This window comes from Schistocerca piceifrons, chromosome 1 (assembly GCF_021461385.2).
Source record: "Schistocerca piceifrons isolate TAMUIC-IGC-003096 chromosome 1, iqSchPice1.1, whole genome shotgun sequence".
NCBI lineage: Eukaryota > Metazoa > Arthropoda > Insecta > Orthoptera > Acrididae > Schistocerca > Schistocerca piceifrons.
Window position 1 is genome coordinate 965,552,837 of NC_060138.1, and position 14,909 is coordinate 965,567,745.

Sequence of the window (14,909 nt, forward strand, 5' to 3'; positions counted from 1 at the left end):
AGACTGTTGCCCCTGCAACTACTGAGAAGGCTGCTACCCCTCTTCAGGGACCATACAGGAACCACACATTTGTCTGGCCTCTCAACAGGTACCCCTCCGTTGTGGTTGCATGTACGGTACATCTACATCTACATCTATACTCCGCGAGCCACCTTACGGTGTGTGGCGGAGGGTACTTATTGTACCACTATCTGATCCCCCCTTCCCTGTTCCATTCACGAATTGTGCGTGGGAAGAACGACTGCTTGTAAGTCTCCGTATTTGCTCTAATTTCTCGGATCTTTTCGTTGTGATCATTACGCGAGATATATGTGGGCGGTAGTAATATGTTGCCCATCTCTTCCCGGAATGTGCTCTCTCGTAATTTCGATAATAAACCTCTCTGTATTGCGTAACGCCTTTCTTGAAGTGTCCGCCACTGGAGCTTGTTCAGCATCTCCGTAACGCTCTCGCGCTGACTAAATGTCCCCATGACGAATCGCGCTGCTTTTCGCTGGATCATGTCTATCTCTTCTATTAATCCAACCTGGTAAGGGTCCCATACTGATGAGCAATACTCAAGAATCGGACGAACAAGCGTTTTGTAAGCTACTTCTTTCGTCGATGAGTCACATTTTCTTAGAATTCTTCCTATGAATCTCAACCTGGCGCCTGCTTTTCCCACTATTTGTTTTATGTGATCATTCCACTTCAGATCGCTCCGGATAGTAACTCCTAAGTATTTTACGGTCGTTACCGCTTCCAATGATTTACCACCTATGGCATAATCGTACTGGAACGGATTTCTGCCCCTATGTATGCGCATTATATTACATTTATCTACGTTTAGGGAAAGCTGCCAGCTGTCGCACCATGCATTAATCCTCTGCAGGTCTTCCTGGAGTACGTACGAGTCTTCTGATGTTGCTACTTTCTTGTAGACAACCGTGTCATCTGCAAATAGCCTCACGGAGCTACCGATGTTGTCAACTAAGTCATTTATGTATATTGTAAACAATAAAGGTCCTATCACGCTTCCTTGCGGTACTCCCGAAATTACCTCTACATCTGCAGATTTTGAACCGTTTAGAATGACATGTTGTGTTCTTTCTTCTAGGAAATCCTGAATCCAATCACAAACCTGGTCCGATATTCCGTAAGCTCATATTTTTTTCACTAAACGTAAGTGCGGAACCGTATCAAATGCCTTCCTGAAGTCCAGGAATACGGCATCAATCTGCTCACCAGTGTCTACGGCACTGTGAATTTCTTGGGCAAATAGGGCGAGCTGAGTTTCACATGATCTCTGTTTGCGGAATCCATGTTGGTTATGATGAAGGAGATTTGTATTATCTAAGAACGTCATAATACGAGAACACAAAACATGTTCCATTATTCTACAACAGATTGACGTAAGTGAAATAGGCCTATAATTATTCGCATCGGATTTATGACCCTTCTTGAAAATGGGAACGACCTGCGCTTTCTTCCAGTCGCTAGGTACTTTACGTTCTTCCAGCGATCTACGATAAATTGCTGATAGAAAGGGGGCAAGTTCTTTAGCATAATCACTGTAGAATCTTAAGGGTATCTCGTCTGGTCCGGATGCTTTTCCGCTACTAAGTGATAGCAGTTGTTTTTCAATTCCGATATCGTTTATTTCAATATTTTCCATTTTGGCGTCCGTGCGACGGCTGAAGTCAGGGACCGTGTTACGATTTTCCGCAGTGAAACAGTTTCGGAACACTGAATTCAGTATTTCTGCCTTTCTTCGGTCGTCCTCTGTTTCGGTGCCATCGTGGTCAACGAGTGACTGAATAGGGGATTTAGATCCGCTTACCGATTTTACATATGACCAAAACTTTTTAGGGTTCTTGTTTAGATTGTTTGCCAATGTTTTATGTTCGAATTCGTTGAATGCTTCTCTCATTGCTCTCTTTACGCTCTTTTTCGCTTCGTTCAGCTTTTCCTTATCAGCTATGATTCGACTACTCTTAAACCTATGATGAAGCTTTCTTTGTTTCCGTAGTACCTTTCGTACATGATTGTTATACCACGGTGGATCTTTCCCCTCGCTTTGGACCTTAGTCGGTACGAACTTATCTGAGGCGTACTGGACGATGTTTCTGAATTTTTTCCATTTTTGTTCCACATCCTCTTCCTCAGAAATGAACGTTTGATGGTGGTCACTCAGATATTCTGCGATTTGTGCCCTATCACCCTTGTTAAGCAAATATATTTTCCTTCCTTTCTTGGCATTTCTTATTACAGTTACATTTCGCTGAGGCAAGCAAGCCTCCTAACCAACGGCAAGGTCCATGGTCCATGGTTGGGGCATGTGATGTTAATTGCAGGAGTGCCCATGGTATGATCCCAGAATTAGTCTAATTTGTTAATGAGAACAGTACCACATAATACTATGGACAGACAGCTGGCTGGAACCAGATGTGAATTGCATTGATATCTTAAATTCTAATTGATATATATATATATGTCTGCTTGTGACTGTGTATGTGCGGATGGATATGTGTGTGTGTGCGAGTGCATACCTGTCCTTTTTTCCCCCTAAAGTAAGTCTTTCCGCTCCCGGGATTGGAATGACTCCTTACCCTCTCCCTTAAAACCCACATCCTTTCGTCTTTCCCTCTCCTTCCCTCTTTCCTGATGAAGCAACTGTAGGTTGCGTATGCTTGAATTTTGTGTATATGTTTGTGTTTGTTTGTGTATCTATCAACCTGCCAGCGCTTTCGTTTGGTAAGTCACATCATCTTTGTTTCAAGTATCTGCTGGGTGATACCAATGGTTGAGGCATATTTTTTTTGCCATAAGGAACTTAATTGTGGTTTTTACAGTATCTGAACGACAAATGGTCTGGGTAGGTGTATCGAATATGGTAAACGAATACTATTGTGGACCACACATCTCAGGAGATGTCATGGCAGAATGCTTCAGAGATAATTTGGAGCATATCATGTGTTAATTTCCTGATTGTGCTGTGGTGCTCAGCAATAGATGAGAGTTCCCAAAGGGAGTATTATAAGGGCATTGCCGTCACTGTTCATATAAAAATCTAGTGGATAATATTGGAATACCCATTAGCCTGATCGCGGATGATGATGTCAAATATAGGTAAATCGCAATGCCAAAAAACTGAATAGCAATGCAGGTCTTCTTCCAACACTTGGTCTGGAATTGGCAGTTGACTTCTGACATAAATTTGTACATTCATTTATCTTTATTCATCTGAGGGTCATCTTACAGTGACATGTGAATTGTCAAGATACTACCAATCACACAAAATATACAACACACAGCAGAACACATTACACAGAATCTGGTAAAAAGGCCCATTGTTGTTCAATTATGGGATCATAATATCTGTTGAAGTATGTATTTGTAGTGATCTAAAGTGGAACACTCACATAAATCTAGATGTAGGAATGACAGATTCCAGACTGATTCATTGGCAGGATCCTAAGGAAATAGATTTCATAAATCTTTTGTGTGAGTGATTCTCATGTTTTTCTCCTTGTTTAAAGGGTGTTACAAAAGGTAGAACTGATACAAATAGAAGCAGCTTATTTTGTCATAGATTTGTTTAGCAAGTGTGCGGATGTCATGGAGTGATTTGACAAACTTCAGTGGCATAAGCTGCAGAAGAGGCATCAAGTAGTGGCACAGGGTACCCTCCACCATGCACCGTACGGTGGCTCATGGATTGTCTACGCAGATGCAGATGTAGATGCGTGAAGGAGAAGTTCACTGCTGTATTCCACAAATATAGTTTCCAAGAAGATTCAGGAAACATATTTCTACTTCCTACATACATCTGACGAGATGACCACAATGAGAAAACAGAGTTCGAGCTCATATGGAGGCTTACAGACAGTTGTTTGTCCTGCCCATCATTCATTAATGGAACAGGAAATGGGAAAACAGCCTGTAAGGTCATTTGCAGAGTATACCTGCAGATGATAGCTTTGTGAATCTTTTAGTCCAAACAGCTGTTTATTCATTTTCACTGTTTTCAGAATATGTTACTCCACTGTAGATAAACTGACTCTGATGAAGTTAGTTTTACAACTAACTTTACTATGCATGTATTATCTGTTTAGTGTCATATTATGAGATGGCCAGTGGTACTGCTTGGAGGCAAAATACGTTAAGACAACTCTGTATGACTTCTGGGAACAAGATTTCTCATGTTTGTAGAACATTTGCCTCACAATCTTGGTCTTTTTTTTTCCAACCTCCAACCACCAACTCTTTCTTTACCTGAGAAAGGAGGGAAAGAAGTACCAGTGTTATAGGTATCAAACTGTGTAAGAAATCAGGTAAATGAATTATTGGTGGATGTGACAGCCAAAGGCACCTGCAAGATTTGTAGTGTAGCACAGTATGGTGTCTCGGGTTCTTCGGCCGATGTTCATCTAATGATTTTTCTGACGTTTCACCAGCACGAGTGGCTGGCATTGTCAAAGCTTCACCCTCCATTGCCGGTGGTGAACTGGAGCCGAGCTCGCGGCCGCAGGCTATATGTACCTGGCGCGCCAACGTCCGAGGGCTTCTCCGCGATCATTTCTGGTGCGGTTCTCCTCTTGCTACCTGCGACGGTCGTTTGCTGCAGTACAGGAAGCCAGGATCAGTTTACCTTAAGGCTTTCCTCTTTCTTGTTCAAACTGTTCGCGTGTTTTTGTATTTCTACAGCTTCTCTGAACAAGTGCGTGTGATAGTGCTTCTCTACAGCCAGAACTTCTGTGTCAGCGAATTTTATTACGTGGTCGGTCTCATTCAGTGCGTGCTCTGCCACGGCCGATTTCTCCACCTGCCCCAACCTGCAATGTCGCTTATGCTCTTTGATCCTGGTGTTAACTGACCGTCCAGTGAAAGCCTTAACAATTTTGTACAGTATGGTGTCCTCATAAATCCATTGGCCATCCTGTAAAGTCAAAATATCACATTTCACTGCAAGGACAAATGGCTAGAAGTGGGAAATAAGAAACAGTGCACAGTGAAACCATCTTAGTGGCTTAGTGTATAGCCCCTTTCAGTCACTTCAATAAGTAAAATATTGGTAAAGTAGTCTAAACAGGGTACCGCCCTTTGGTACGGGAATTCTTTTGCCAGAAAAAGGATGCGTCAGTGTGTGGTAGTTGTTGTTGTTTATTTTTGGTAGAATGAACTTTATTAACTGATGAGAGGATAGTCCATCGTTCAGTTGGGAACTTGTCCTTTATTTTTGGTGATGATATACAAAGAACCAAGAACATTCTAAAATTTTGTTGCACCTGACAATTAAGACTTAATCATAATTATCTTCAGAAAGTTAGTTTTGACTAATCTGTCACTTATTGAGAATATTATTTGCTTGTGTGCTGTTGTATGCTGCAGACCTGATTTACATATAAAAATTTAAATCTGAGTAATTAATATTACTTCCCGTATTTCTTTCCAGTGACTCATTTGGCATAATATTGTGATAAGATTCGAGACTGCTGTCAGTTTGAAAAAAAGATGTTTTGTTGTATTTCAGGTTTATTTTATTTATTTTTTAAATATTATTCGGGTTTATTTTTAAATGTCTGAACAAATTGCAAAGAGTTGCACTATTATTAAAGTTTGCTTCATAATATAAAGTTATAAAAACAATCTTAAGTAGAAATGATCATTTATGAAATATTTTTCAGTTAATAAACCTGAAGTATATTAGTCATTTTGTTCAGACAATAATATGGGATTCAGTAATTATTAAAAATCATTTCACCTACACATTATATATCCACTGAGGCCTTTTGACAGGTCAAAGAACACCTGCATACAGTTTATGTGTATGTTTCTTGAAATGTGAGATGATAGTATGACAACAGCAGCTTCCATTGGATGAATTACGTTGTGATCATATTACACATGTGTAGTTCTTATCATCTTACTTTATTTTGCAGGTAAGCGTAAAATTCATTACAAACTGGAAGATGGCCTTGAAATGGTGGAAGAGTATAGTCTGGACACAAATGTTCTCGTAAGAAGGGCTTGGAGAGATAGAAGGAAACTATGTGGAAATCATCAGTGGGCAGTTGAAGTTGGCGATCCGGAACCCCAGACAAATGGTTTAGATGCTGTTGGGATCAAGGAAGATGTTAATTCAGTGAGTTTCATTATTACACTCTACCACTGTTCATAATCTTTCAGTTAATACAATTATTTTCTTAGAGAGCTAGAAAAAAATTTTCTGGGAACGATCAATGATCAGATGAAGTGGGGACCTAGAACCCAAGAAAAATACTTTAGATGCTGTTGGAATAAAAGAAGGTAATAATACAATTAATTCCACAACTACTGTCTGTCACTTGTCATAGTCTTACAGTGAATACAATTATTTTCTTGTCTTTTTGTTATAAAACTTATCTTCCTATATCATCATCTCACAGTTTCTATCAGCTCTTAGATCATTCCAGGTGTTCCTTTCTAATACATGGGTTTGCATGAAAGTAACTAATGGGTCATTCCGTATCAAATCACCCAATAAAAAATAAATTTTACACCCACCTCCTTAGATTTTCATGAAATTTGGCTCAAATGGTTCTAATACCATCCTGACAACACCTGCAAACTTTTTTGCTGTATCTCTTATAGTTTTTGTTTTATAAATTTTTAAAGTTTTTATGTTTTGCATTTTCTGGATCTTCAGAAATGATAAATGTAATTTGTATTCAAAACTTTAAAATAGCTTATCTTAAAAACTCTTTTAGATAATATCATGAATTTGTGCAGCAAGTTTATTTATTATACATATTTGAAGATAAAAATGATACTATTAAAATATATTAATATTTTCTATGAAAAACATATATATGTATTTTTTTTTATTTTTTTTAATGGATGTTTTGTTTTATAAGAATTGCAATATCTAGAGTCTCAGACCTGATAGAATGCTCAAATTTGTTTTAATTTACTCTTAAACATGTAGGCTACTTGATAAAACAAAAATAATAATGACTTTTTAACATGTTTATTAATTATAGTAGATTACATTAGAATTATGTACAAAGATAGTGTACTTACGACACTTATGTATAACCCAACTGATTGCTCGAAACATTGAATTTTTTGAGTAATTTTGTCTTTTTAATAAATATTAATGCTGATTCAAACTGTTTTTCCACTTCATCCAAGAGCTTTCAGTTCTTTTGATACAGTCTTTTTTGAAGTAATACATTCTTCTAGTGCCGCTTGGTTGAGGTGCGTCTACTACACAGACTATGTGCTCCAAAGGCACTATGCAAGAATCTTCTCTTTCACGCCAATAAAATGATGCAGCTGGTCCTGAAGGATGTAGAAATAGAATTTCTGCATCTTCTTCATCATTGAATATTGTTTTTACCAGTCCAAAGTACCAGTTACCATCATAATTTGCAGCCACATAGCTATTTATGGATGGTTCAACACGAACCCAATCAGAAGAAGAATGGAAAGAAAAGACTAAGGAGGGTTTTACACTATCTGTAGTCCTTCTAATTTCAAGGTTGGTTGTTGGAAGTGGTTTGAAGTTATGAAAACTTCTTGTTCCAGGAATGGTTCGGGTTGCTGAAAAAGGTTTTTCTGGTTTTAACCGTAGCAAATAAGCTTCTTTTTTGTCAGTAAAGTGAAAATGAATGTTTTCAATATTTTTTTCACAAAATTTGTACACTTCGATTGCTGTCATTATTTGTTCTTCATCTGAAAGGTGTAGACTGACTTTCCTTAAAATTCTTTTAATAGTTCCTCCTAGGCCATCACAAATTGACTTCCCATGACTTGTTGCAAAAACAGAGTGTTGGGCCTTCAAATTAAAGTCTCTCAAGTGTTCAGTCAAATTTTTAAACTGTTTCTATTTTTGTACTGCCCAGCACAACCATCTGTAAAGTAGTGAACTGAGTCAATGTCAATATGAGGTAATGACAGCCACTTTGTAATTTCTTTTTGTAAAAAGTTAACAAAACCAGTGTCATGTTCTTGGTCATCACTAATAAAACAGTGGTTGGAAACAAAAACATTGTTTTCCTCATTTCTTAGAGAAACTCCAACTGGGTGTAGAGTACAACCACCTCTATTCCATTGGTAACTTTGGATCTCATTTTGTATAACAAAAGAATAATTTTCACTGAAATCCATCACAATAATTGCTGTTTTGGGTGGTGGGTCTTCTTTCAATCTTTTAAAGGCTGCTGTTTGGGATTTTGCTATAAACGAGTGCGGGGTGAGCTTTTCCAATGACCTAACCAATAAAGAAATGTAGTCTTCAACACTGATAGACTGATCATTTCTGCCCTGTCTGTGTTAACCCACTGACTGATTACAATTTCTTCTTCTAAATCATAATCTTCACTTAGTTTTTCAGTTAAGTACTCAGTTAGTGCAGTATTTGCAGGACAGCTGTTGCAATGATGTAGCATGCAGTTTTGGTTTTCTGTGTTGCACACAAGCATCTTAATTAGGTCTTTATAAGATTCTTCAATTTTCACAGCATCCAGTAATAGTTTAACATTCTGCTGGATACTGCATACACATACAGTGTGTGTGCCTGCAGCACCACCAAGGATACACCATTTAGGTCTCAAGAAACAAAATTTTGAAAATCCTACTTCTACCTCGGGATTCTCCCATTTGAAAGAATAATAGAGTTCTCTCAAGTTACACAAAATGGGTCTTTTTTGCATGTACACATTTTTTTGAACACTTACTTTGTCTTTTGTTCCAGGTAGCACTCTGGAACTTTCATCCTTTTCATAAAAATCTGTTACAAGTCTGACTGTATTTTCAGAAAGAGTTTTACCTTTTTTTGGACCAGGAGTTTCCAAAATACCCTTTTCAGATTTTAGCTTTCTATCTTGTCGCACCCTGTACTCACTTACATTAAATTCTTTCATCACTTTATTTCGACTCCAAGAATCTGGAGCCAAGGTCAGAATCTGGATTTTTCTATACCTCCCAACAGATGAAATCTTCTCTTTCATAAGAGAAATCATTACATCAAAATCCTTTGCTTTCTCAACCACACTTGTATCTTCTTCGTCATCATCAGAACTTGGTGCATCATATTTTAATGCTTTTGAAACCACCTTTTTTGCAGTCTTTTCAACACTGCTAACCTTCCTTTTAAAATAAGACCCTTTACTTTGTTCTGACAAGCCGTGAAGCTTTATCGGTGCTAAACCTAAACTATCAAGAGCAATTTTTGTTTGTACGAGGGATTCATTTCTGGATTCCAATGATTCTAATTCAACCATGACTTCATCATCTGTTTCACTTTCATTGACTTCAACTCTTAATTTTTCCTCACAAAAGTTACGGCATGTTGAGCAAAGCTTTTGTCCAGGTTTTATGCTAATATTTTTTGTTAGTAATTGTTTAGAAAGATCCAAGCCTACACTTCTCAATGATTTTTTGATGGGCTTTTTGTGTTTTTTTAGTGGGTCTACACATGTTGTTTGATACTTTTCAAAAACATTTAAAAAGTAGTAGCTGTGGTGTGAACATATATTCTTAAATTCACACAGATTATTCCAGATCGTAAGTGGATCAAATCTTTTTCTTCCTCATTCAATTCAGATACCGGTTGTAACTTTTTTGAAGGTGTGTAGGTTGTTTGGAAACAGTTAGATTTTTTAAATAACCCTACGCTACAGGTTTGAATATCTGACATACTGATTTCACTTTTGGTCTGATTACTGTTCTGGTTACTTTTATAGGATATTGGAAAAGAATCTCTGTAAACTAAGTAATAGTACTTACTGAAAGTTTGAATAAACTTAATAAAATACTATCCAAGCACTATTTAACACTCTAATAATTTTTTACTTCAAAACACAGGAGTAACAAAACAAAATCCAAGCGTGCATTGTTACTTCAAGAAGACAAAAACTTATTTTCGGTGTCTAAGTCACTTGGTACTTTTTATTTTTAAAATATAATTAATATTATTTTAAAAATTAGATAACTATTAAACAGGTTAATAAGCCAACATAATTTTTCTTTTATCTAATAGCCTATACAATTAAGAGTATTTTAAAACAAATTTGAGCTTTCTATCAGGTCTGAGACTCTAGATATTGCAGTTTTTGTAAAACTAAACATCCGTTAGCTAAAAAAAAAAACCAACCTTGTAAATTTTTTTCCATTTGGAAGATTTTAATATATCTTTATGGTAATTTTTTTAACATTTAGATATAATACACAAACTTATTCCAAAATTTCATACTTATATCTTGAGTATTCTTTAATATACAATTTTTTTTAGTTGTGAGGACACGTTTAAGTTAAGATTTCCGACTGCTGAAACAACGCCAAATCTAAAAACTTTAAAAATTTATAAAAAAAAAGTATAAGAAATAGAGCAAAAAAAATTTACAAGCGCTTTCAGGATGATAAAAGAAGTAATTGTACCAAGGTTCATCAAAATCTGACATGGTTGGTGTCAAGGCCTGGTCAGGTACCTGTTAAGTAGGATAACTCTATGCTTTCCTCCAGGTGGCCCACAGCTCTTTTGTGGGTACTTATGTGGCACACATGAGTCCCAGAGCTATTGCAGCCTTTCTCCTTTTCCAGCCTGTTTTACCTGCCCCCTCCTTCTTCTTCCCAGTACTTATTCCTTTCTGTTTGCCCCTTCCTTGTCCTCTCTTGGTGTTCTTATTTATGTCGGCTCAGTTGCCTTCCTGACTTCACTTCATCTTGTAGATTTGGTTTGTTTGTTTTTTCTCCTCTTTCTTGACTTTTCTTTTTTGTTCCCCCTCAGGGGTTTGACCTCTCTATCTCTAAATTTGAAATCTGTAATGTGATCAGATGGGGAAGAACTCCCTGCCTAGTGTCTTTGGTGTGGATTTGTGTCTCCCTCCTCTCCCCCTCCCCCTCCCTCTCCCTCTTCCCCCTCTCCCTCCCCTCCCCCTCCCCCTCTCCCTCTCCCTCTCCCTCCCCCTCCCCCTCTCCCTCCCCCACTCCATTTCCTCCCTTACCCTCCCTCCCTGCCATAGCCCTCTCGCCTCCTTGCTAGGTCACCAGCTTGGTAGCAAGTCTGTGTGGTGGGGCTGTTATGTACCCATCTGGTTGAGCCCCCAGACACTAGAGGGATGAAACTGCCGGTACCTGTGCTGTGAACACCTCGTGCATGCCTAGGAGTGGTTGCCCCTCTTTTCGGGGCATCGGAACTCGCAGCAATGACCATCCTAACTGGTGGCTGTTGCTGTGGCTCGTTGGTACCCATGAGGCGAACCCCTGTTCAGAGTGGATGGTACCAGAACAGACATTTGGCACATGATTTGTATTAAACTGTCTGGCCGCTCTTCTTCAGCTGTGTCTCTTCCGAGGCATAGTTCTGTCTCGGTTCCTGTTTCTGCCTTCCCGGCCATGCTCTCCTTGCGTACCACTGGGAGGAAGGCCAGGCCCGCCAGTATGGGGTGAAACCCTTTCTGTGGTTCCTGGTCTGTACCAGGACTGATGGGAGGACTTCTGCTACCTGGCTCCCTCCTTATAAGACAACTTCTGCCAGTCAGTCAGCCTCCCTCCGTGCCTATGACCGTCTGGGAGACATCCCCATGAATATCACTCCGAACAATTCTCTCAACACGAGACAGGGTATAATTTTCTATAGGGACTTTCTCCTCCAATCTGATGATGACCTTAGGGCTAATCTGGAATGATGTGGCGTTCATTTTGTTCGGCATGTCCAGAGAGGATCATCTAGTAGACATTGGTGCATTCATTCTGGCCTTGGAGGGGAATACCCTGCCTGAGAAGGTCAGGGTAATGATATATAAATGCTATGTCAAACCATACATTTCACCTCCCATGTGTTACTTCCGTTGCCTCAAGTTCAGCCACCTGTCCTCACGATGCGATGACATTCCTGTGGCCACCCTTTTCATGTGTGGAGCCCATGCATCCCACTGCCTAACTGTGTAAACTGCTCAGGTCTCCATTCTCCCCACTCACCAGTGTGTCCAATTTATACAAAGGAAAAAAGAATCCAGGAAATAAAGGTCCTTGACCATCTCAGCTACTTTGAGGCCCGAAAGAACTTTGACAAGCTTCACTCTGTGAATCTCTCATCTACCTTTGCCTGAGTTGCGTCTTCCCGTCCTCCCCTCCTTATGCTCATCCTGCACCCCTTCCCTTTCCTGCCACCAGATAGCTTTCATCCCTTCCCCTCAAGGAACTACTCCTCCTCCTCCTCCTCCTCCTTCTCAGCCAGAGAAAACATCCTGCTCCTGCTTGGATGGGGCTCCATCTCTGAACATGCCTCCCCGGCATTCTCAAGATAGGAAGACTACAACCTTGGGTCAGCTGAGGGACCCATGCTCCAAGGGCCCAAAAGCTGCTCGCTTTCTGTCTGATCCAGATATTGCTGCCACCTACTCCCTTACTGATAACAACTCCTCCCTCCCTCCCTCCCTCCAATGGAGAAGAAGCAGCAGCACAGGTCAAAGGATGAGGCTTCCCCAGCTTTCCAGGGGGTTTGTCCCTCATCCCGAATCAGATCCAGTTTTCCCCAAGGGGGTCCATAACTCTTTTGTGGATACGCGTGGCGAGCACGGGACCCTGAGCTAGTGCAGCTCTCTTTCATTTCCGGGCTGCATACCTTCCTTTTCCAAATCCTTCCCCCATCCCCCATCCTCCCCTCCCCCCCCCCCTCACCACCGCCTCTTCCCTTCCCCATCTCTCCCTCTGAGAGTATGTTTTGTTTCTACGCCCGGAGATGGATGCTCGTAACTGTAAGACAGTCTCTCTTCTTCGCTTTCTATGCTGGAAAGTCTCTGTCCTTCCTTTGTCCTTCTCTTTTCCTTGCCCCTTCTCGTTACCCTCTTCTCTGCTGTGGCGTTTGAGACCTCTCTTCTTTCCTTTCCTTTTCTTTGTTCCTCCCTTTCTCTTTCTTTCCTCCCTGTGCTTGTCTGAAGGTTGATCCACAAGCTTCCACGCGTAGCCGGTGACGGGATAACGCGTAATTCCCCGCCCCGGGTAGACAGGTAGGACACGTACATACCCCCTGGTAACGGCCAGGCCCAGGTAGGGGTGATTACCCGAGCAGGTACCTTCCGAATGTTCCGATTGGTCCCTCCGTCCGTTTCTTGGGAGGTGTGACCTGAGGTGTGAAAAATCACCTAAGGCAGGAGTGCCCCCAGAGAGGGCCCTCACAAGGAAGGAGTGCGCCATCGGAGACACCGGTAATCATGGGGGATACTTCTGCAATGGTTTCCTCTACATGTACAATGTCTGCTCACAAGTGAAAGTTAAATGAGTCTCAGCCATGGACAATTCTTCCATCAATGCCACAGTTCCTTGTTGTTTCTTGGTTGGACGAAGGTCAAGACTTCTCCACTGTCAACCCTTTCATTATTCAGAAGGGTGTTGATTGCAGGTCCTGTAAAGTCTTGTTCCCGATTACGAAATGGCACCGTGTTAGAAACAGTCAGTGCCCTCCAGGCACAAATATTGCTGCGAACTTCACTGCTAAACACTTTACCCTGTCCGTGTGGATGCGCACCACACTTTAAATTCATCATGCGGGGTGGTTTATACTACCAGTCTGACCAGGGCGTAACAGCTGTTCATCTAGTCATGAAAAGGGGTTGACAAGGACTTGGTTCCAACCCGTACTATCTTCTTGACATTTGACAGAGTTCAACTTACATCGAACATTAAAATGGGCTATGAGATAATTTCAGTTCTCCCTTACATCCCCAACCCTATGCCTTGCTATCGGTGTCAGCGGTTCAGTCATACCAGTCAGCCGTGTTCCAATCTGGCAAAATACGTTACGTGCTTGTCCACCTCCATCCCCTCGTTGCGTCAACTGTATGGGTGACCTCGCTGCTTCCTCTAGAGATTGCCCAATTTTCAAAGATGAACGGCTCATTCAGGAAATCAGACTGAAGGAAGAAGTGTCGACATTTGCTGCTCATAAGTTATTCACCAGTCGAAAGCCCCCTGTGCCTCCGGCCGGTAAATATAGTACTGTCCTTGCATCTCCTCGGCCTACTAAGGAGACAGCCACGCAGACTTGTGATCTCACCTTTAGGCGCATAGTTGTCAGATCGGCCAGCGCAAAGATCGCCTGTTCAACCTCCCCACTATCACTTGCTCACTCTATGGCTCACTCTTTGTTGGCTTCTGCTAAACCACGAGCCCCAAACAAAATCTGAGACCCGGACTTCCAAAAAAGAGCCTACTCGTGAAGATTTTTTACATACCCCGACAACACAACCCTCGATCGCTGGTGGCAGGAGCTGCCCCCGAACAACCTATGGATCAGGATCTTCTGCCTTTGGCTGAATGCCGTTCCACGCTGTCGGCCGCTGGCTCGCAGCAGTCGTTGAGTTGAGAGCAACCGTAGTGAGATTCTTCCCTTTTCTGTCCACCCTATGTCAATTATCCATTGGAATATCCATGGCATTAGAGCCAATCCAGATGAATTGTCGATCCTCTTACGATCCCACTTGCCGGTCATCTTCTGTCTTCAGGAAACAAAACTGCGTCCCCATGGTCGCTTTGTTTTCCCTCGTTTTCAGTCAGTCCAGTTTGATCTCCCCTCTGTTGATGGCACTCCAGCACGTGGGGGACTTACGATTCTTCTACATGATACTGTCCATTATCACCCGATCCCCTTAAACTGTTCCTTCCATGCTGTTGCTGTCTGTCTTTCCCTTTCTGGATACACTTTCTCTCTTTGTACCGTATACATTCCATCGTCCACACCAATGGCAAGAGCTGATCTCCTTCGTCTCCTTGGTCAGCTCCTGCCCCCCTGTTTGCTGGTTGGGGACTTCAATGCCCACCTCCCGCTTTGAGGATCTCTGTGTCCTTGTCCGCGTGGCTCCCTATTGATTGAGGTCTTCCACCAAGCGGATCTTGTTTGCCTCAACACTGGGGAACCTACATTTTTGTCTGCCTCCACTACGAAT

General features: G+C 41.2%; 1 protein-coding gene across 2 annotated transcripts in view; it reads left to right on the plus strand.

The window, feature by feature from the left end:
* The window catches only part of LOC124757759 (protein DPCD), a 74,299-nt gene that overhangs the window by 20,030 nt on the left and 39,360 nt on the right, over positions 1–14,909 (plus strand). For both annotated transcript variants that reach the window (XM_047249091.1, XM_047249081.1), the window contains exon 3: positions 5,922–6,124. In XM_047249091.1, coding sequence (XP_047105047.1) covers positions 5,922–6,124 — 203 coding nt within the window. The remainder of the gene's footprint in view (positions 1–5,921; positions 6,125–14,909) is intronic.